The sequence below is a fragment of the Balaenoptera acutorostrata genome, chromosome 7, assembly GCF_949987535.1.
Source record: "Balaenoptera acutorostrata chromosome 7, mBalAcu1.1, whole genome shotgun sequence".
Taxonomy (NCBI): Eukaryota; Metazoa; Chordata; class Mammalia; order Artiodactyla; family Balaenopteridae; genus Balaenoptera; species Balaenoptera acutorostrata.
The window spans coordinates 103,301,954-103,326,204 of NC_080070.1; the positions used below are offsets into that span (position 1 = coordinate 103,301,954).

At 41.3% G+C, this 24,251-nt stretch overlaps 2 gene segments (V, D, J or C); both read right to left on the bottom strand.

Moving 5' to 3' along the window:
• Positions 1-3,615, bottom strand: part of LOC103015899 (T-cell receptor gamma chain C region C10.5-like) — a 35,270-nt gene extending 31,655 nt beyond the window's left edge. Inside the window, 2 exon segments of the C gene segment in view lie at positions 3,068-3,381; positions 3,491-3,615. Of these exon segments, the coding sequence occupies positions 3,068-3,381; positions 3,491-3,533 (357 nt within the window).
• Positions 3,616-21,408: 17,793 nt separating this feature from the next.
• On the bottom strand, positions 21,409-21,908 carry LOC103006145 (T cell receptor gamma variable 9-like). The segment is given in 2 exon segments: positions 21,409-21,746; positions 21,863-21,908. Coding segments are annotated over 2 exon segments (384 nt in total).
• Between the last annotated feature and the right edge of the window lie 2,343 nt (positions 21,909-24,251).

Below are 24,251 nucleotides of genomic sequence, written 5' to 3' on the forward strand. Positions count from 1 at the left end.
TCCACACTTGACAAGCCTCATGGGAAACTTCTAATCTGACATCTTTGACGGTGACTACACTGCATCAGGCAATCTCAGATGTAGGCTAAAGGGACAGCTTTCTTGTGTATGATGGTGCTCTATACTTTAGATAACCCAGCTAAAAAAGACATTTAAGATTCTCTTATTTTTGAATGTGACCATTAAATGGGATCCTTAGAGATGCTGTGTCCTTGTAGTGCCTTAATATACCTTAAAAACAAAAGCCATTGTTATTTCCTAATATATAATGAGTGCATCCTCAGTATGGATCATAAAGAAATACAAACAGAAGAGAAGGCAATCGCTTTTTGTCCCATCGCTCAGAGGCAGTTACTTGGTAACAGTTGGTACATTCACTTACAGATTAATTTCTGTTCATTTAAAAAAACTGTTTCACATAGATAGAGTGATATCATATATTTAGGTTGTGCTCTGTCTTTATTACTTAATATGATACCATGAACATTTTTCTACTCTGTAAGTACTTCCTTGCAGTGTTCTGACTCTTAGCAAGATTCCCTGGTTCACCGCCACGTTGACTATCAGATCGCTTAGGGTCCCGCAGATTCTATTCTTTTTACATGGCCAGTCCACAAAACAGGAGAGCAGAACGGGAAATCCATTACACAATTCATCACTCAGTTTTGAACCCCTGTTATGCTCTCTGCAGTCACCTAGTAACTGGTTACCGAAATACACTTTATCATCTGCCTTGCCTTTCATGTTTCCTTTCCTTACTGCTCTGCTTGTTTGCCTGCACCTCCCAAATAAACTACTTATATACTCATATCCCAAGTCATATATTCTGGGGAACCCAAACTAAGATAGGTAGGTATTGATGGAAGACATGTTCACATATTGAAGTATGGGGAAGTCATTCTTGCTTATACCTCATTTGGCTTGAACTTTGTGCTAACTAGAACAGCCTGTCTTATGGCCTGTCAAACATATATTGCACATTCGCTTTAACCATTCAAGAAAAAAAAAAAGAATGCATTACCAGATTATTTAGAATGTCTACTTTGAAGATACAAATGAATGCCCTTCCCTTCCCATGAGGTCAATGCTAGTACTCCTTTGAAGATGAGATTTCCTTTCCAGACACCAAGGTCAAGCTGAGTCGCCATGTACATACTAATCTGTCTCTTTGAAACCTTGATGAAGTGTGCCCTTGTCATGTTCAATGTCTGTCCTTTGTTCTGACAGAAACAAAACTGTTTGGGGCATCCCAAATGGAGCCGGGTGCCATTGTGGATGTGGTCTCCGACACGTCCCTGCACTACGGAGAACTTGAATTTTCTGAAGTGTATCAAATCAAGGACACTACAAGCCCTTTCAGAAACAGTACCTGCTAGTAGCTGCCAGCTCAGAGTCACCCTTTACATCTTGCCGACTCCAATCCTAATTACTGAGAGAAACACTGTGGTCCTTGAATCTGTGTCTCCTAGGCTGTCTTCAGGTTAGCTCAAGTAAAAAAATTTTTTTCTCTTCCTATTAAAGATGACTTATGGATGATTTGCATTGACAGACAGTTGTGTCCCTTTACTAAAGGCCACAGCTCCTGGCAGGTGACCTCTCTTTCTTTTTTTTTTTTTGGCCACGCCTCGCTGCTTGTGGAATCTTTGTTCCCCAACCAGGGATTGAACCTGGGTCCTCGGCAGTGAGAGCGCTGAGTCCTAACCACAGGACCACCAGGGAATTCCCAAAGTGACCTCTCAATACAGATACCCTCCCTGTTGTCATAGCAGTTCCGTGTCCCTAAAGGTCTAAAAGGAGAGTGACTTCATGCTGCCGTGGCAAAGCTGAAGGGCAGAGACTACACAGCCCACAAAACTGAAAATCATTGCTCTTTGGTCCTCACAGAAAATGCCTGCCAACTCCTATTTTAGAGCAATTAAAAATAAGATTTAAGGGATTACTGTTTACCTTCATTTATTATACTCCTAGTGCACATTTCTTTATGGAAATTCAAATTTTTGACCTATACCACATTTTTGATGCCTGAATAACTTCTTTTAACATCTCTTAGAGTAGGTGGGCTGGCAATGAATTCCCTCGATTTCTGTTTTGTCTGAGAATTCTTCAATTGTCCTTTACTTTCGAAGGATATTTTTGCTGAGATGTCAGTTTTCCCTTCCAAAATGTTAAAGATTTTTGTCCATTGTCTTCTTGTTTGCACGCTTTCTAAAGAAAGTCTACTATTTTTTTCCCGTCTGGCTGCAGGCTTCCGCCCCCATTCGGTAACTGTCACCACAAAGGAAATCACATCTCCATGCCTGTGTTTCCATCACCTATAAAATGTGAATCATGATAGCACTGATGTCAACGGATTGTCCCAAACATGAGAAAAATTAGACCTAAAGGATTTAGAACAGTGTCTGAGAAAGAGTAGCAGCCTGAATAAATGGGCTCTGTGATGCTCTGCAAGTTCACAGCAGAATCCCGGGGAAAAGGATCCTGACAGGAGTATCCACCTTGTTGTGTGATCACCTAATGCCCCTGAGGGTCAGAGGCCTGTGCGAACGGAATTGCACTGGTCGGGCTGTCACACAAACCCTGAGTAAGGAGTCAACAGTAACCCCCTTCCTGCAAGGGAGGGCAAGAGCCCCACCCTACATTCACCCCAAAGATGTAGGGAGTAACCAAACTCTGAACTTATTCAGGATGGCCTGAGAGAGTTGAAGTAGCATGGGATTTGGAGGTTGAAAAAGTCATTTTATCTCGCTAAGCCTCAAATTATTAGTATTGAAGTGGAAAAAGTGAGAATTGCGTTGCAACAGTGTTGTGACGTTGATATAAGATGTAATATCACCAGCCTGTTTTCTGGCAATGGGTGATTTCCTCTTTGAGGATGAGCCATGTAACTTCCAAGTAATCTCTGGATAGTAAAAAAAAAACCACATGGGACTCGCTCTCTGTAATGGGAGACTTAGGCGGGGCTCTCAGCTGTGCAGCCTCAATAGCTGCTGGTATTGAGGATGTGGGTAGGCACAGAGCTGGAGATGGTTCTTGTGTGTGTTACCCAAGAAACTCTAACACTGTGGACCTTAAACCAGCTGGCACAGTAGTACGTGGCCTCATCTTCTTTCTCTAAGAAACTTATTTTCAAGGTAGAAGTGGAAGTGGGGATGTCTTTTCTGGCCTCAATCTTGTTTTTCTTCCCTCCTAAGTGATTTAGAGCAGGGCCTGTTACGACGTATGCTAGATGTTCTATACTCTGATCTGGTTTATGCCGGTACCAGTGGATGTGTTCTTGGCTAAAGTCTTCAGAGGACACCTTGCAAGATATCAGGGCACTCTTATCTCTTGCTCCAGTAACTGATATTTCAGGTTGCTCCCACTGTAATTGCCCAAGGCCAACTGCAAGCAAAGAAGAGAAATTCCCATAAACAAATGACATGTAAAGAGGCAACAATAAAGACCTTCTTCAGTCTCTCCTGTAGAATGAAATGATTCGGAGGCAACTCACAAGCCCAGAGGGAGGAGAAGAGGACCGCTTCCAGGAGTGCCATCCCGTCCCCAGACCGGCTCCCTGGGAGGAGGTAAGAAGGTGAGGGCTCTGCTGGCAGGAAGTCTCAGGCCAGTGGCAGGAGAGCCGGGCTGGATCTCGTGTCTCAGAAGAAGCGATGGATCAGGTCGGGTGGTTCTCTAGGGTTCTTCATGACTTGCTACGGATATGAGCAGTTCTGGTTTCATGGGGTTTTCCTGTCCCTGAGTGCTGGGCAGGTGGGCTAAGTAGGCTCACGATCTGGAAAGAAAACCCTGAGATGAATGCATATACCTGGGGGTGGAGCAGTTCTCATAGCCACTCACCTCATCCCCCTGAAATTCCATGCTGTAGTAACATTGCTACAGAAATATGAGGACATCCCTACTGCGTTCTTTCCCTATGTCTATCTTTCTGTAACTGGCTGGTGAGCCAGGACTCGGGTATGAAAACTAACCTTTATTTTTCTGTAATGCTACAGAAAAAAATCAGATGCTAGAACATCTCCTGGACATTATTTTAAAATTTATTTATTTTATTTATTTATTTTTGTCTGTGTTGGGTCTTCGTTGCTGCGCATGGGCTTTCTCTAGTTGCGTCAAGCAGGGGCTACTCTTTTTGCAGTGCTCAGAGTTCTCATTGCGGTGGCTTCTCTTGTTGCAAAGCACGGGCTCTAGGCGCACGGGCTTCAGTAGTTGTGGCACGCAGGCTCAGTAGTTGTGGCTCATGGGCTCTAGAGCACAGGCTCAATAGTTGTGGCACACGGCCTTAGTTGCTCCATGGCATGTGGGATCTTCCCGGACCAGGGATCGAATCCGTGTCCCCTGCATTGGCAGGTGGATTCTCAACCACTGCGCCACCAGGGAAGCCCTCCTGGACATTATTTAATATGCCATGTGCGCAAACACTGGGGTATTTTTGTGTTTTTTTAAATTAATTGAGATGTTACCATGCAAATTACCAGTCAGAGAAATCATACTTTGTTTACAATCAGGGTGCCTTCAACAAGGGACTAGATTACAATTGCTAGTGGATCTGTGAGACAGAGTGATCTACGGAAATCAGCTTCACTCAACCTGGACCTGAGAACAGTCTCCTGAACTTTATGTCACATGCAGGAGTATTTTAAAAGCAATGTTCTGTTTAATATGCAACGGTAATCTTTAAAATTAATATGGCACCTAATATCCATTGAGGACTTGCTATTTGTCAGGCAGGGTTCTAAATGTTCTCTTATAATTTTATTTAATCCTCTTAATCAGCCTGTGAGGGAGCTATTATGATCATCTCCATGTGACCAGTGAGGATAGTGGCAAACAGATTCATTCAGAGACGTGGAGTTGGTCAATGTGATAACTCACATAAGTAACCCTTGTTTATCAAAGAAAATGGGTAAAATACGATATAAAAAAGGACAAAAGAGGCACCCATCATTTACTTTTAGTTTGAATTTTTCTGTACATTTTTATGGCTAGAGATGGGATTGCTGGATATTATTGACATAAATATACATTTAAGTGGGATTTGCATTTGGGGCTTTATATTCTCCTCTTTTGGTTAACTTATGATAGTAAGCAACATTGTTTTAACTAAGCTATGTGAATGTTATTTTTAATGACTAAAGGTAAGTAAACACCTTCCAATACCACTTGCCCGATCTGACATGAGCTGGATTATTTAAGCTTCTTTTGCCTCACTTTCCACAGGTACGCCTTGACTGCATACATATCTTTTAGAGGTATTAGGAGGCTTATATTATCCTATTACGTGAAGAAAATGCTCAGATATCAGTACCTGGCACATTCTGAGTCTTCAGTGATGTTATGAAGTCTTATTATTACTATTATCAAACAAGAGAAAGTTACTTTGTTAGATACTTTTTTACAGTAAAACCATAGTAGCTCATTTAGTAAAGTTAGGTTATCAAAGTACATAGTAGAAATAAAACCATTTGTTTTCTCAAGAATATTCTCAAGATTTTGGAGAACTCCCTCTCCTCTTTTTAAATTCTTCTATCAATACAACCTTTATAATTTTAATAGATTGTTATAGCCTCATGAATTTTCTTTATATTGTATTGTGGGTATTTTTCAATTCTATTAATAAATCCACAAAAGGTTGTTTTCAACGGCTGCATAGTTTTCTACCCTTTGAACACAATGTAAATCTTTCCCTGTTATTCACCATTTAGTCTGACACATAAGAACCTACTGGAAACTTCTCTTCTCAGATGTGACACAGGGGGTCCTGCTTTGGACACCTCATACTGCTTTATGAGGCACTTTTGAGTACTCAGTGGGCAACCATGTCAAGAAGGGAGCAGAAGTAGGTTGACAAGCTTGTCCTCGAGTTCCTGTCTCAAAAGGGCTTATGCTTTCAGACCTTTGGTTTCTCTAAGGTCTGGCTCTCTACCTTAGCTTGTGTTCAAAGTTTAGGTAACCAGTAACGCCCTATTTAATTTCAAGAAATCAATGGCGGCCCACACTGAGTGAATAGGATGGACAGAAATTAAACAGACAGGATGCAATCAGAAAAGGTTGCCTGCATCAGAGGCAAGAAGAGAAAGGCTGACAGACTGATTCTATGTCCGTCTTTCCTGTGAATCCCCCTTCTTTCTTTCCATGGCTTCCCTGAATTAGAAATAAGAGCTGGAATATTTAGTAGACGGGATGATGGGGGTGAATACGTTGCCATGACTTCGGAAATTATCAAATAAATAAGGGAATACTCATGGCACAGATGCAAAATGACATCCATGCAATGGTGCCTAGTATGTACTGCATAAAAAGAATGCATGGATTACAGGATAGTCCTTTGTTTCACAATTATTTGAGAGGTGGCATCAGAAAACAATAGATTTTTATTATTTTATACTTTGGAAAATAAATTGATAACTTATTGGCATTTCACATATTCTGTGAAGACTGCTAATGACTCAAATCCTGCTCACATGACTCAGTATAAAATAATAGATTGTGCCAGTGAGTGTTCCACAAAGGTGACTTTTATTTTCTCCATGGAGGTAGGAACGATGCATAGGACTTCTTTTTATCCTCTTATGATGAAGAGGACAGACCCTGGAGCTAGATTTCCTGGGTCCAGCCCTATTGTGCCAGGTACCAGCTGTGTGACTTGGACAAATTCCTGAGACAAGTAGTATCTTATTTATCTCATGAGTCAATGGCTTCATGACAGTAACAGAAGAGGTCTCCTGGGTTACCGTGTGGGTTAAGAGACTTAATATGTGCAAAGAACTGAGAACACTAATAGAGAATTCTCTGACACACAGAATTGTTAGCTGTTCCTCTCTTGGTCCATCTTCCCTCTTTTTTCATAGGCAGAACCGAGGGTTACTCACAATTTGGTGGGCTCATCTATTGGCTCCAGTAGCTCAGACCTCTACCCTGATGAAGTCAGGCTGGCATAGCCTTGCATGTGAAGCGAGGAACCATCTTGCTCCTGCCCCAGAAAAAAGGACACTTGCTCCATCCCAAATTTACCTCAAGTATTCTGTTTGTTATAGAATTGTGATCTTTAAATTTTCAGGATAGCCTCAAGGTCCAGTTAAAAAAAGCAAAGACTTTCTGTCTCTCGCCAATCATTTTAATTCTCTAAGCTTTAATTTCTTTACCTATAAAATGGGCAAATAATGATTATCATGCAGGGGAGTTGTGATAATTATGTGTGGTAATATATATGTACCAAGTCTAGGAGTCCTGGTACACAGTGATTCCTTCCCTCAGCCTGAACAATTCACAGTCACTGGAAATCTCTGGATGGTGATAAGATAAATGAAGCCTGTGTCTACTCCTTCCCAGACAAGACTTTAGTTCATTGGGAAGTTGTGTTAAAGGAAGATTTGGGAACATCATGGTCAGAAATGCTTCCTGCTCAAGATAGGGCCTGATGTATAAGGACAAGCCAAGATGGCTTCCTGGAAAGCTCAGGAAAGTAGCAGAGACAGTGAGGCAGAGGCTGGGAGCCCAGGCAGGAACTAGCTGAGTTTGCTCCTGTGGGAAGGCTGTGATGGGGCAGAGCCCCGTCAGAGGCAGTTGTTAGGCTCTGTTGGCACCTCTAGTGCTGTGGGTCCCACCGCACTGTAATCAGTGGCCACAGCTTCTATGATGTTTATGGTAAGGATTGAACTGGGTGCTTGAAAATTTTCTTGCCTCAAATTTGCTTTGTTTCTCACCTAAGTGAACTGAGACTGGGGTTTTTATTGAGATGACAAACATCTGATGTGTCATAATTTCGCTGGGTTTCTGCAAATACCAGTGTATAACTATATTTTCAAAGTCTTCTTCTTACAGGACATGTTATTTCTTTTTCTGTTGCTCTGGAAGATGACATTTTAGGTTGCTCTAACTTTAACTGCCCATGTCCAACCACAAAAAAAAAATTTTTTTATTTTCAGGGAAATTCCCATAAACATCTGACACAGAAAGTGGAAATAATAAAGAATGTATTTCATCTCTTAAGAGCAACTTACAAGCCCAGAGGGAGAAAAATATGGATGTGCCCAGCAGTGACATTTTCCTGTCTGCCTGACCATGTCACCAAGAAGAAGGCAGGAAAGTGGGGTTTTGGAAGATCCAGGTGTCGTGTGACTTGGCGAGACAGGAGGAAGACGTAGGTAGGGTATTTCTACTACAAATCTGCTGAGGATTTGCTGGCACCGTTCTAAATATTTTTTTCATATTCTTTCACTTATACTTCTCAATCTTGAGAGTTAGTGGTATTATTATCTCACTTTGACCTATGAGAATAGTGTGGCAAAGGTGCCTTATCCCACGTTAAAAAGCTAGGAAATGTGGGAGCTTGGATAAGTAACAGATGTTCATTGAAGAAAATCAAATGTGTTACAAAATGATGAAAATATGTAATAACCATCATCTATTACTTTTTTTCAAACACTTTATTGGAGTATAATTGCTTTACAATGTTGTGTTAGTTTCTGCTTTATAACAAAATAAATCAGCTATACGTATACTTATATCCCCATATCCCCTCCCTCTTGAGTCTCCCTCCTACCCTCCCTATCCCACACCTCTATGTGGTCACAAAGTACCGAGCTCATCTCCCTGTGCTACGCGGCTGCTTCCCACTAGCTATCTACTTTACATTTGGTAGTGTATATATGTCAATGCCACTCTCCATCTTTTACTTTTAAGTGTTTTCTCTACACATTTATTCATAGTAATATGTTTGCTTGGATCATTACACATTTTTTAAAAATTTAACTGGGCTTTACACATATAGTTTCATAATATTCTGCTCTTTTAAATAACTTTCTATTTTCAAAATATATTAGGTCCTTAAAAAGTTAAGTGTCCATCGACAGATGAATGGATAAAGAAGATGTGGCACATATATACAATGGAATATTACTCAGCCATAAAAAGAAACGAAATTCAGTTATTTGTAGTGAGGTGGCTGGACCTAGAGTCTGTCATACAGAGTGAAGTAAGTCAGAAAGAGAAAAACAAATACCGTATGCTAACACACATATATGGAATCTAAAAATAAAAAAAAAAAAGGTTCTGAAGAACCCAGGGGCAGGACAGGAATAAAGACGCAGATGTAGAGAATGGACTTGAGGACACGGGGAGGGGAAAGGCTAAGCTGGGACGAAGTGAGAGAGTGGCATGGACATATATACACTACCAAATGTAAAATAGAGAGCTAGTGGGAAGCAGCCGCATAGCACAGGGAGATCAGCTCGGTGCTTTGTGACCACCTAGAGGGGTGGGATAGGGAGGGTGGGAGGGAGACGCAAGAGGGAGGAGATATGAGGACATATGTATATGTATAGCTGATTCACTTTGTTATAACGCAGAAACTAACACACCATTGTAAAGCAATTATACTCCAATGAAGATGTTAAAAAAAACAGTTTATGTGAATATCATTATTAATGACCTATGAAAATAAGCACCCTTCTATACAACTTGCTTACCCCTTCTGATGTTGACTGAGTTATTTAATCTCTTTTTTTTTTTTTTTTTAAAGGATTTTCTTATTTATTTATTTATTTATTTATTTATTTATTTATTTATTTTTGGCTGTGTTGGGTCTTCGGTTCGTGCGAGGGCTTTCTCCAGTTGCGGCAAGCGGGGGCTACTCTTCATCGCGGTGCGGGGACCGCTCTTCATCGCGGTGCGCGGGCCTTTCTCTATCGCGGCCCCTCCCGTTGCGGGGCACAGGCTCCAGACGCGCAGGCTCAGCAATTGTGGCTCACGGGCCCAGCTGCTCCGTGGCATGTGGGATCTTCCCAGACCAGGGCTCGAACCCGTGTCCCCTGCATTAGCAGGCAGATTCTCAACCACTGCGCCACCAGGGAAGCCCTATTTAATCTCTTGATGTCTCGGTTTCTGCCTCTCTAATTGCCTCAAAAAATATCTTTCAGAGACTTAAGAAAGTTACATTAACACACTAAAAATGAAAATGATATAAAGTATAAATAATAGTGCCTGACACAATATGCCATTTATGATGTTCTCAAATTGTATGTATTTTTAATATTCTTGAACGACAAAAGAAAACTACCTTGTTAAATAGGATTTTAATTGTAAAAATTCTTGTAGTCTGCTTTTTAAAAATGTAGAAAGTCATTAAAAATATAAAGAAGAAAATAACCCATCTACCCTATCAGGAAAAAACCCTACAGTACAACTCTCATATTCCTTTCATTTTGTTTCTTCCACCAATATAGACATGTATGGAATTGAGATTGGATGTATATTCGTTTGTACTTTATGTGATTTTTTTGATAATTCAATTTAAACATTTTCACTTTTATTAAGAAATCTTCAAAAATGCCACTTTAATGGCTTCATAATATTCTATCATTTGAATGCAACATAAATTATTTGCCTCTTTCCCTTGGTTCATCATTGTGTTAGTTGGTCACTATTTTTTCCAAGGGATAATATCGAAAAGCCGATATAACTTTTATCTCCTGAGATCTGTTTCTCCAAAGTCATCATATAGCTAAGGTACACTGCTCTTCTGTATATTACACGAAAAAATACACGCAGAGAACTTAGCGAAAATATTTTAAGAAGCTTAATCCACACTTTCCACGCATTCCTTTTGGAAAAGACCCCTCTTCTCACATTTGGTGCTTTCCACTCAGTTTCCGGTCTTTCATTTGCTTGCATAAAAAATATAGGGGCCTGATATATACACTACTACTATATATAAAATAGATAACTAATAAGGACCTACTGTATAGCACAGGGAACTCTACTCAATACTCTGTAATGACCTACATGGGAAGAGAATCTAAAAAAGAGTGGATATATGTATATGTATAACTGATTCACTTTGCTGTACACCTGAAACTAACACAACATTGTGAATAAACTATACTCCAAAAAAAATTTTTTTTAAAGATATACGAGTCGGGAAGGTTATTTTTTGACTCAAAAAGGCAATGGTCCCTCCACGAAGAGACTGTCATGGTCATAAGTAGTGTAGGTCAGGATGTAAATTAAAGAAATACAAACCCACCAGAAATGGGAGAAGAAAGGCTGAAAGATCATATCCACATTCTTAGCAAAAGCCCACTGCAGATAGTACTATTAGAAATAGAAAATAAGAATTTTTTTTTGTTTTACATTGAAAGGCCAACAGATAATTTCTTGGCATTTTGCTTATTCTGTGAAGACACCTACTCACTCAAATCCCGGGCATATGCTTCAACAAGTAATGTATGTCAGTCATGTATGTAATGTATGTCAGTCATGTGTGTAATGTATGTCAGTTAGTGTTCTGTAATGCTCAGTACAGTCTCCTCTGTGGGAATGGGAACAATGGATTGATCCTTTTATTGTCTTTCAATTAAGAAGTGGTTTAGTGTAATAGTTGAGAGGAGCTAGATTATCTAGGTTCCTAACCTACTCTGCCAACTAGCCATGTACCAGCTGTGTGATTTGGACAAGTGACTCTACCACCTGGTACTTTATATGCCTCATGAGTCAAATATGTTTCATGATAAGAAAAAAAACCTTATAGCTAGTGCTGTTTAAAGGAGCTAATACATGCAAAGCATTGAGAACACTGATAGAGAATTCATTCACACACACACACACACACACACACACACAGTGTTAGCTCTTCTGGTCTTGGCATGTACTCCTTCTTCTTTCTTTCTTTCTTTTTTTTTTTTTTGGCCATGTCTCAGGGCATCTAGATCTTAGTTCCCCAACCAGGGATCGAACATGTGCCCCCATCAAAGAATTTGTTTGCTCACTCATCGAGACCGAAATGGTCAGGAAGTGACTCACGAGCCCAGAAGGAGAAGAAGGTGAATGCTTGCAGCAGTGACATCCTGTCTGCCGGGCTGTGTGCTCAAGGAGAAGGCAGGAAGGTGGGGACCTTGTGGCTGGACACCCCAAGTCAGTGGTAGGAGGGCGTGGCCTGAATTGGGGAGGGGAGGGAAGTGGTGAGTCTGGCGGGTCTAGTGGGTCTTTGGGCTGTTAGTGCTGGCTGCAGGCTCCTCAGGCCTGGGTTTCCTGTTTCCTCTGGCCCTCCTGCTTGCCCTGTTGATCTCAAGATAAAGCTAGTGGTCTCTGGAGGGTTATCTGACATGAATGTGAGGGAGCTATGGAAGGGTCTTGATTTCTGCAGAAATGGAAATGGTTTCTATTTTGCCTGGGAGCTATTTTATGAATACTTTTTCTCAGCAGAGTATTGTAAAATATTGCATGTTTAATAAACATTGACTTTTATAGTAGCAAATATTTAATGAGCATTTTCTATTTGTTAGGCTTTTTTTCTAAATGTTTTTCATATCATAGCAATCACATGATATTGGTGGTTCTTATTTTATAGATCAGGAGAATGAGGTTCAGAGGAGTGATGTGAGTCAACAAAAGTCAACCAGCTCTTAAATGGGACATGCTGGTAAAGATGCTCATTGAAGAAATTCAGAGAAACAGGGTAAAGATGAAAATAAAGATGTCCGTGATCATATTAGCAAGACCAACAATTCCTATCATTATGGTGTCTTAACTTCTGGATTTCTTCTTTGCAGATATATAGATAGGTAACACGATATTGTGGATTATAAATATATTTATAAGCCACTCTTTGTCTTTTGATGGGAGCATTTATTCTATTTACATTTAAAGTAATTATTGTGGGCTTCCCTGGTGGCGCAGTGGTTAAGAATCCTCCTGCAATGCAGGGGACACGGGTTGGAGCCCTGGTCCGGGAAGATCCCACATGCCGCAGGGCAACTAAGCCCGTGCACCACAACTACTGAGCCTGCGCTCTAGAGCCCATGAGCCACAACTACTGAAGCCTAGAGCCCATGCTCTGCAACGAGAAGCCACTGCAATGAGAAGCCCACGCACCGCGACAAAGAGCAGCCCCTGCTCGTCACAACTAGAGAGAGCCCGCACGCAGCAATGAAGACCCAACTCAGCCAAAAATAAATAAATAAATAAATTTATTTAAAAAAATAAAGTAGTTATTGATACATAGGTATTTATTGCCATTTCATTAATTGTTTGTGAGGTTTTTTGATGGTTCGTTTTTGTTCTTTGCTTCATCTTTTGCTCTCTTCCCTTTGATTTAATTACGGTCTTTAGTGTTATGTTTGGATTCCTTTTTCTTTCATGTGTGTATCTATTATAGATTTTTGGTTTGTGGCTATCATTAGGTTTATAGGTAGCAATCTATATATAGAATATTTTCAGTTGCTTATCTCTTAAGGTCAAACACTTTGCATTTTAACAACCTTGCATTTATACTCCACACCCCCATGTTTACTGTTTTTGATATCATGTTTTACGCCTTTTTATTTCGGATATCCTTAACTGTTTATTGTGGATATAGATGATTTTACTACTTTTGTCTTTTAACCTTCCTACTAGCTTTATATGTGCTCGATTTACCACTTTTACTGTATATTTGCCTTTATCAATGAGATTTTTCCTTTCTCATTTTTCATATATCTAGTTGTGGCCTTTTCTTTTCTATTTAGAGAAGTTCCTGTATCATTTCTTGTAAAGCTGGTTTGGTAGGGCTGAACTCTTTTTAACTTTTTCTTGTCTGTAAAACTTTTGATATCTCTATCAAATCTGAATGAAATCCTTTCTGGGTAGAGTATTCTTGGTTGTTGGGTTTCCCCCTTTCTACATTTTAAATATATCATGGCACTCTCTTCTTGCCTGCAAATTTTCTCCTGAAAAGTCAGCTGATAGCCTCATAGGCCCAGACACTAATAAGCTAGAGGGAGGATTCCAAAATGACACTAGCCACCACGAGTGTCCTTGTGGTAGAACGAGCTCCCCCAAATGGCTGCTGCCAGACTCTAGGTCCCCTGGGTGAGCTCTGTTTGCCTCCTGCTTCTGGGAAGCTCTCCAAGATCAGCAGGTGAACCTGACCCAGGCTCCTTTAAATTACTGCCTCTGCCCTGTGAGATTTTGTGTGCACCCTGTATGAGTGGAACCTCTATTTCCCTCAGCTCTTTGGCTCTCCTGAAAGTAAGCCCTGCCGCCCTTCAAAGCCAAACATTACGGGGGCTCGTCATTCCAGTGCAGGACCCCCGGGCTGGGGAGCCCAATGTGGGGCTTGGTACGCTTGCTTCTTGGGGTGAACCTCTGAGATTGTAGTTATTCTCCCACTTGTGGGTCACCCACCCTGGGTTATGGGTCTTGCCTATACTGCACCTTCACCCCTTCTACCCATCTTGTTGTGGTTCCTTCTTTATATCTTTAGTTGTAGAAGATCTCTTTTGCTAGTCTTCGGATCTTTCTCATCAATAGTTGCTCTGTAAATAGTTGTAATTGGGTGTGCCTATGAGAGGAGATGAGTTCAGGGTCTTCCTACTCTGCCATCTCCTTTGATAATTCTTTTTACCTAGACTCGTTTTGTCTTTCCTTTGGGCCAGGAAGCTTCATAGAGTCAATTTATTTAAAACCCTGTTTCTTGTCTACATGATTCTATGAACTTATTACGTCCTAAATAGGGCCATCCCATAGCACATAAGGCTCCTTTTTACTCATTAAAAAAAGACACACCCCCCTATGCAGAATTAGAAAAAGGCAGTCTCTTGGGGCTTCCCTGGTGGCGCAGTGGTTGAGAGTCTGCCTGCCAATGCAGGGGACATGGGTTCGGGCCCTGGTCTGGGAGGATCCCACATGCCGCGGTGCAGCTGGGCCCGTGAGCCACAACTACTGAGCCTGCGCGTCTGGAGCCTGTGCTCCGCAACAAGAGAGGCCGCGATGGTGAGAGGCCCGCGCGCCGCGATGAGGAGTGGCCCCCACTCGCCGCAACTGGAGAAAGACCTCGCACAGAAACGAAGACCTAACACAGTCATAAATAAATAAATAAATAAAATTTAAAAAAAGAAAAAGGCAGTCTCTTGAGGCTAACATAGCCCTGATCCTGAGGGTAGAGGGGGGGTGGGCACGGGATGGGATACCCAACCCCTAAGCACCCTTGAGCAGGGCACAGTGATAGAATATACACATGCCACCACTCAGTGCGTGTGTGTGGTATGGGAGTATCATTACTGTGTATAACTGATGTATCTCTTCCTCATTCTGACACTGGAAGAAGGTACTAAACTTAGCAATTTAAAATAGTCTCTGTTATTTTAGAATGGTCTCTTTCAGGTTACTTCAGTCCCTTTTGGAACATTCTTTATCTTGTTTGCTCCTCTCTCTTCCTTCCTCTCATCCCCCCGAGGGTATCACTACACATGGGAGGAGTATGAATTCTTATACTCATCCTCCTGCCCCCCTTGTGTTCTCATCAACCTCCAGCTCTTTGTCCTGCTGGTCTCTGGGATTTGGTCTCTTTCTCTGAATTGGCTGGTACAATAATCAGAACTTAACCTACCACTATTGATTCCACATGTTGTACCCCTTAAACTTACACAATCTTGTATATCAATTTTATCTCAATAAACCTGGGGAAAATAGATAAAATAAAAGAAGCAAAAAGGGAGCTGTTTCTGAGCACAGCCACTATCTCCTTCCATGGGTGGTAACCTCATGGTTTAGTTTTAACAGAAGAAGGACTACAGGTGACATGATGTATGTAGGAGAATAAAAATATGCTGGCTACAAATTTCCAAAATATTACCCTCATTGCACATTATGATTGCTCTTTAAGTCCAGGCTATGGAGTTTTGAGCCCTCTTTATGTACCCCGTCTATGATATTTCTTGCTAAATTCAATTCATAAAACATAGAAGATAGATGATTTTCTTAGACTTTTACCCTCCCCTAGGGGGGAAGGGTCCTAGGGCAGACTGTACAGAAACAAAGCTCTTTAAGATGTGTCCCTAGGTGACCTTCTAGCCATGACCTCTTGAATGGCTACTCATTCTGTCCTGACCAGGCTCTGCCAGGCAGGGAGATAGGTCTGGGACAACCCGTATTTGCTCACAAATGCCAAAGTATATTCTTATAAAGTTAATAAACACTAAGTGTATTCAAAGTGGCCCAATAGTGCAATTGAAACAGCACGGACTATTGTTTTGGACTGATTGCTGCCTCTGTCTAAGCATCAATTCCTTCTTCCATGAAACATGCTTATTTGCAGGGTTTTTAATCACATAAGCTTCTGAACACATATGACATCTAACACATTATCTGGCAGCCATTGGGAGCTAAATGGATGTAAATTCCATTATGTTCATTGTCAGTACCTTTGGCCTGAGCTTTTCACAATTACTGAACATCTCTGGGAAATGAAATAATGCACCTTGCCTTTTTTTCTCTCTGAGATAATCAGGCCATTTCAACATACGTATTCTCTAAATAGGAACCCACGTCTATAGGAAATGATGTTAAACCAGACTTTTGGGGTCACAGTTACTAACATCTGTAGGGGTACAACTGATAGCCATCGGACTCCCTTTCCTCTTTCCTTTGATATGAGGCATCGACCTGAGCAGCACAGGAAGTGCTGCAGGCTGAGGCTGAGGTCTAGCCAGGGCTGAGATCTGGACTTGGGACCGAGGTTGCTCCATGTTGGGAAGGATGTGGTCACAAGTCATGATAAGGGGTGTTTTTGCTCATTATCTTGGCTCTAATGATACTGTAGGTTCCCAGGGCCCATTATATTAGGTCTTCATTTCATCTTCTTTTGTGAATTTTATGTACTCTGTGGTTGCAATTCTTTGATTATAACTGACCTTAAATAAGGTTTTTTTCAAGTAAATATCTGACCCTCAAAAGCCTGATTTGGTGTCAGCACCTGTGTGGTATGGAAAGTTATATCTGGATACCCTACAGTAAAAACATATTTTTCCTTTCTGCCATTAAATATTTTCATTTGCTTCCATTGAAATAGCATTTCCAACAAAAAGCAAAATAATCAAGAAATAAGACATTACTTTTTCTTTGGTAACATGGGTAATTCTATTTTTTCTTGAAGTATAGTTGATTTGCTATATTATGCTTTCTTCAGGTGTACAACATAGTGATTCAGTATTTTTATAGATTATACTCCATTCAAAGTTATTGCAAAACAATAGCTCTGTTTCTCTGTGTTCTTGCTTATTATTTTGTACATAGTAGTTTGTATCTCTTAAACCCATCCCCCTACCTTGCCTTCCCCACCTCCCTCTCCACACCGGTAACCACTGGTTTGTTCTCTATACCTGTGAGTCTGTTGCTATTTTGTTATTTACATTCTTTTGTTTGATTTTTCAGATTCCACATATAAGTGATAACATAGAGCATTTGTCTTCCTCTGTCTGACTCATCTCACTGGAATTTACTTTTTAAAAAAATCCTCACCATATCTGAGAACTAGAGAAACAAATTTACATTCCCAGCATGAGTGAAGAACAGATGAACATTTGTAGCCATACATCCGGTCTGCCCAGGCTGAGTGCCCAAAAAGGTTGAGCAGCAGACAGGGAAGAGGACCAGGAAGAGGAGGAGAGAGCCTCCCAGGGTGTTCGCAGACGAAACACGTTCCTCCACTGGGTAAATTGGTATAAAAAGGAATGTCCACGTGCACTTTCACCTTTTGGTTCCTGGACATAAACCTTCTGGCTATGAGTTAGATGTCACTCTATTTGGCCCCTGGAGGAGAACGCAGCCAATCCAAGGCCACCTGTCAGGGAGGGAGCCCTGACCTCACTCTCTTCCCACTTTCCAGTCTCCCAAACAGCAGCCAGAGATAAGACCATTAACCTAGTCCGTGAAGGGCTGACTCGTAAGGCATACAGGACAGTTAAGAGAAGGGGAGAGTCAATGTGGAAGAGCAAAAGGAAGAAATCAAGCACGTGGTCAAATAAGTGGGTTTATGTTTGCCCCCAAATAAGTAATATAAGTTGAAGAGTAGGAAGAAGGTTTCATCAAGCTTGCTTCATTTCACTTTCCACAAAGCCACTAAGATCCCGTCCCTAACAGAACAGGATGTACCACTGCTCCTTCAGTAAGAAAACAGGACACTGGGCGGGTGTTGAGAAAGTCTCATTAAATTCTGTGCTTTCTAGTTGATAAACTTCAGAGAGAAGAGCATCTGTTTCTTTGTTATTTCCTCAGGGCTTGGAAAGCCTAGTGCCCAAGGAAGGAATGCTTTTGTCAGGTGACACAGTCATGGTTTCTTTGAACTTCAAATTCCATGGGCCGAAATTAAATGGAAATCAACGATTTCCAGTGTGCCCATTAGTGGAATCCATAGGGGTTAGGCTTCTGCGTCGAGAGCCCGTCGAAAGTCTACCTTCTCCCTACTCTCCAGGTGAAGATCAGATGAGCTTGATTTTCTAGCAACCTTCCGCGAGAGGTAGAAGATCATGTTCTCAGGCAATAGGAGTGCCAAACAACCTTCCAGACAGAAACCCCTCCTGTGCAATGAAGTGTGCAGCTTTTGCTCATCACGGCATCTGCATCTGGACAAAACAGAGGTAAAGAAAGCAAGAACGTCGTAGCACAGTGTTAATAAGAAGACTGCATATTTTTGGCACTATCTGTACTACTTAGTGTGTATAATAAGGTAAAAAAAAGACATTTAAGCCCAATAAGCCACCCTGCGCATTAACACTGTCTCTCACTTGCCAGACAGGATCACTGGGAATCAAGAGAGGAAACAAGATTTCATTCTGTAAAGAAGCAAAAGTTGTTAGAGAAGAGGGGAGAAAAAATGGTCAAGACAGAGCCCATTACAGCCCTTTTAAACCATCAAATTTCATGTTTCTCTAAGTGCTCAAAAGTTTCCGAGGTATTTTTAATATTATGAAATGTGTGAATTCTTTTTAAAATTAAATTTTGAAATAAAATTCAAAAGTAATAAAAGTTTTCTATTAGACAATATAGGGGCCACAGAAGTGACACAGAAAAAAATTATCCATGATCCCAACCTCCAGAGGTGACCACTGCAAATTTGTGCCCTTTCCTCTACCTTGGGCTGATGCTCTAAACCCATTCTCAGGCCTGAAAGTAAAGATCACCCAAGACAAAATAATCAAATGGATTTCCAGGTGGGCCTAGCAATTTTCAGAATTGTGGTTTTTCCAAGTTGACTCTTAGCGAACAGACATCACTTTTCCCACAGTACTAGTATGTACAGGGAGTTGGCAGTAGATGATATGATATGATATGATTTATGATTTTTAAGGTTTTCCTAGACTTTACTCAGCATTAATTAGATAATATAATGTTGGTTCTATTACTCAAAGTCATTGTGAATCACCCATCTCAGCTGTGAGAGAAAGTTAAGTTGAGTCAAAGTCATCAGGAGATTTCAGGCATCCATCTGTACAAATTCCCCCGTCCACCCATTGGGTAATGCAAACACCTCAATAATAATGGAAATATAGACCTCACACTTCAACAGACATTAATTGAGCCCCTTCTGTATTCAGTACTGTACATGCTAATCAAATGCTTTCCATGTTCTATGAACCATTTAATTGCCAATGTTTACTTAGGACAGGGCTGGTTTGCCTCTGGCTGCTTTGCCTTTGGTGTGTGTTGCCAAAGTGTCCTTGATGAAGTTCACTTTAACCTAAAGAAGAAGGGCAGGAGGAGTAAGTGACTCCAAATATAGACTTGTTTTCCTCCCATAGGGCTTGTTGCTCCAGAAGCAAGACCACTGTCAGTCTCACCTGTGTGTGCCCTAAGGGTACTAGGCACCCATGATTGGAAACTTAGATTGAAATTGATTTGGGATGGCTTCTCAAGAGGCTTTCTTCATAGCTAGCTAATCTCTCTTTAACTAAACGGTAAGTCAGCCACACTACGACAGATGTGATGCTAAGACCTGGATATAAAGAGGGGTGTGTGTGTGTGGGTGTTCCTGTACGTATAGATGCCCTCGTCGTTACTTTGTTTGTTTCATTTTTTACTAGTTAACGTTTACTGAGTTCTCACAGTACGCTGAGCACTGGACCAAATCCTTAATGTGTCATCTCAGGAATGCTCACGACAACCAGGAGGGAACTACAAGGACCTCTATTTTACAGGTGAGGAAATGGGCTATAGCAACGATCGGCCTTGTCACATAGCTGGTAAATGTCAGAGCCCAAGTCAGACCTAAGTCTCTCTGATACAAGAGGCCAAGGTCTTCACCACTTGGTTACACCCTATGTGTAGCCAGAAAATTGTTGACTATTGAAGAATCAGAAAATGTAAGAGCTATTTGAGAAGACAAACCTAAGAGTTATACATCCCTCAATTCTTTTAACCAGAGCAAATCTACTTTCATTTGTTTTATATAAGATCACATTTGAAGAAAACAAAGATCATATTTGTTTTGTCATGGCAAAACAACAAAAATTATAAACCATGAGCTGAGCTAGAAGTAACCAGAATTCCTGAGAGACTTATAACCCTGAGACGTAGTTAAGTTGGGGACTGTCATTTCACTGGGGAGTGGCAGCCCAGCAGCAGAAAGGGGAAAGTGACCCTCTACAGAAGTGACCTCCAGCTTTGACAAAGCATATGAGATTTGCAATGTCTGCTGTGCACAACGCCTGGCTCAAAGTGTCACACACTTATTGTGGGATAAATGGAATCTTAAGCCAGAAAATGCAAGACTCCCCAAACCTCAATCCAAAGTAGACTTGGACTTGGACTCAATAAGTAGCAGCATTTATAAGTTTTGTGCAAAATCAAATATCACCATTCCAGGGCATGAATTTGATATATTTATTATGCAATCAGCCCTGCTTGTGGTTAGATCATGGTGTGTTTGCTACATTTTAGCCTCTAGGAAAATGAGTAGCATTTAGGGACTTCCCTGGCAGTTCAGTGGTTAAGACTCTGTGCTTCCACTGCAGAGGGCCCGGGTTCGATCCCTGGTCCCGCAGCCATGGTGTGGCCAAAAAAAGAGAAAATGATTAGCATTCAATCTAATATCCATTATTTTAATCCAAGGAGATAAGTAGATCAGAAAAAAAAATAATGAAATACAAATTGACTCATACAAAAAAAAGTCACAGAAACGTGGTATATATATCTCAGCAGAAAATAAGAGTGAGTAGCGTAGGTTGACTCAGATGAATAAGCATGGGTGCCCTGGGAAAGCCTGTTGAGAGCAAGATGATCCCTGAAAACATAACCCTGGTTATTTGCACGTACTTCTGCAAAGCTTCCTCTAAGAAAATACAGGATTTGGCCACTTCACATAGAGTCACCTATATAAAAGTTGATCTAGAAAACTGTACAGAAGCATACAGGTGGTAACTGTGGTTTCCTAACTCACAATAGTGAATGAAAACCCAATGATCTTTGTGGCCACCTAGAGGGGTGGGATAGGGAGGGTAGGAGGGAGATGCAAGAGGGAGGAAATATGGGGATATATGTTTCTGTATAGCTGATTCACTTTGTTATAAAGCAGAAACTAACACAGCATTGTAAAGCAATTATACTCCAATAAAGATGTTAAAAAAACAACCCAATGATTATTTATTGAATGACGTGACTCTAAGGTCTGCTACTGTGCACTTCCCAGAGGGCACAATAGTAGATGGCCGCGTCTTGTTCCCGTACATTGTGAATGGTGAGGGTCGACGTAGAAGTCTCGGGTATCTTGTCTGCCTCAAACTTGCCCAGTGTAACGTCTGATTCCCTTTTGACGGTGTTGTTAGATAAAATGTGTAGCAGGTGCTGCATGGCTTGACCAGGTCTTTCTTGATACCAATATACAGACATTTTAGAAATGGTTACACCAGATACCACGCATTCCAGGCGGGCTGTTTTGGACAGCTTTTTGGTACTGGAGAGTTGAGGTTGCTCTAGATGACCTGCACCATACACACATACTGGGAAAAAAAAAAAAAAAAGGAGGAGAGTAAATAAACCAGAACCTCGGAAGTTTTTAAAATGAAAAAATTAGAGAATATTGGTCAAAGGCTATTAGGGGAAGAAAACAACTTACAAGCCCCAAGGACTGTCAGAGTGCATACGTGCAACAGTGACGGCATGTCTGCATGAACTCCGCTCTCCTCCGGGACAGCCTGGAAGTGCTGCTGAGAATAGTTCAGACAAATGGGGCTTGGCTGAGTCAGTCAAGTCAAACTTCCTATTGGTGAGGGTGACATGGCCCTTTCCTCATTGTGAAGGAGTGTTTCTCACCACCCGCTATTACATCCTCTCCAAGACAGTAGTTCAAGCTCCTCCAGCTTAATATAGACCACACAGATGGCCACCTTAGAACTCTGACAGGACTCATTTTTCCAGATGGTATTCATGAATCTGCCATGACGTGCAAGGCATTATGCTGAGTTCTTTGGGTGTAATAAAGATGCAAAGATAGGGCATCTAACCGTGGAGAGCTGTCTAATGGGGAGATGGGGTGACTTAATGCCGTGATCGTGGTATTTATTCTCTCTTTTCTCCCACTGCCTTTCACAGAAGAAATTCTCCATAACCCCGGAGAGTTGGCAGGCCAGAGTTGGTGAGGAAAGAAGGAGGGTGATCTGGGCTGGGTTATGCATCATTGGGCCCACAGAGAACTTCTGTAACCAGCTGGAGAGACTTCGGTTCATCAGTCTGCTTACATCTGCTCAGTTACCCACACACACCTACAGCACAGGGTGCTACTGACCACCTTCAGGGTCTGGAGACTCCATTCCAGTTTGTTTGTTTCCATTTAAATTTCAGGTTTAAGTCTTCCCCCTTGGCTACCTGGATGATAGATCAAATCCCAGTTTCTCGTCTATGAAACAGGATTTCCTCTTTCTGGATTCCTGAGTTTCCTTTCAGCTGTTTTTCTTTCTCTAACCCCAAGATATTTCACCTGTTTAGGGTATTTTTAAGAAATTAAGGGTTTAGTCTCTGGATCATCAGAAGGTTTCATTTGAAAGTGACAGGTTCTGATAGGTTCAGACGAAAGGAGGGGAAACTGCTGGCTCAGATCAACTCCACGTGGCTGCCAGCCTTCCAGACTTCTTTGTCAGGTGAATGGTCCCGTCATGGGGCTCTGCCTGGGAACCCCGGCTCTCTGGACAGACAGCAATGTAACCCCATCAACAGTGCACTGAGGGGAGATGGTCCTTCTCGGGACGGAGTCACCACAAAGGGACATTTGGAGAGTCTGACATGAGACCCTGTAATTCTGTGAGGCTATATTGCTTTGGAAAAGATAGAATGACAGCTGGAATCCAAGAACTGCCACTTGAAGGATGTGTGTCCTTGGGCAAGTCACTGTAAATGGGAACAATGTTGTTTACTCTGGTTATGCTGTCCACCTTGTGCCAGGGATTGTGTCAAGTTGTTTGTTTTTTAAATAAACACTATCTAATTTGGTCTTAAGTACCATTTAATTCTTATAACATTTCAATCCTTGTAATAATACTTCAAAGTAGTTATATTCAACCACATTTGACAGATGAGAGAATCAGAATCTTAAAACATTTTATCTACTAGGGGTCTTTTTTTTTTTTTTACATCTTTATTGGAGTATAATTGCTTTACAATGGTGTGTTAGTTTCTGCTTTATAACAAAGTGAATCAGCTATACATATACATATATCCCCATATCCCCTCCCTCTTGCGTCTCCCCCCCACCCTCCCTATCCCACCCCTCTAGGTGGTCACAAAGTACCGAGCTGATCTCCCTGTGCTATGCAGCTGTTTCCCACTAGCTATCTATTTTACATTTGGTAGTGTATATATGTCCATGCCACTCTCTCACTTCGTCCCAGCTTACCCTTCCCCCTCCCTGTGTCCTCAAGTCCATTCTCTACATCTGCATCTCTATTCCTGTCCTGCCCCTAGGTTCTTCAGAACCTTTTTTTTTTTAGATTCCATATATATGTGTTAGCATATGGTATTTGTTTTTCTCTTCCTGACTTACTTCACTCTGTATGACAGTCTCTGGGTCCATCCACCTCACTACAAATAACTCAATTTCGTTTCTTTTTATGACTGAGTAATATTCCACTGTATATATGTGCCACATCTTCTTTATCCATTCATCTGTTGATGGACACTTAGGTTGCTTCCATGTCCCGGCTATTGTAAATAGAGCTGCAATGAACATTTTGGTACATGACTCTTTTTGAATTATGGTTTTCTCAGGGTATATGCCCAGTAGTGGGATTACTGGGTCATATGGTAGTTCTATTTGTAGTTTTTTAAGGAACCTCCATACTGTCCTCCATAGTGGCTGTATCAATTTACATTCCCACCAACAGTGCAAGAGGGTTCCCTTTCCTCCATACCCTCTCCTGCATTTATTATTTGCAGATTTTTTAATGATGGCCACTCTGCTCAGGGTCATTTAGGAAGTAGGTAATGGAGCCTGGATTCAAACCCAAGTCTAA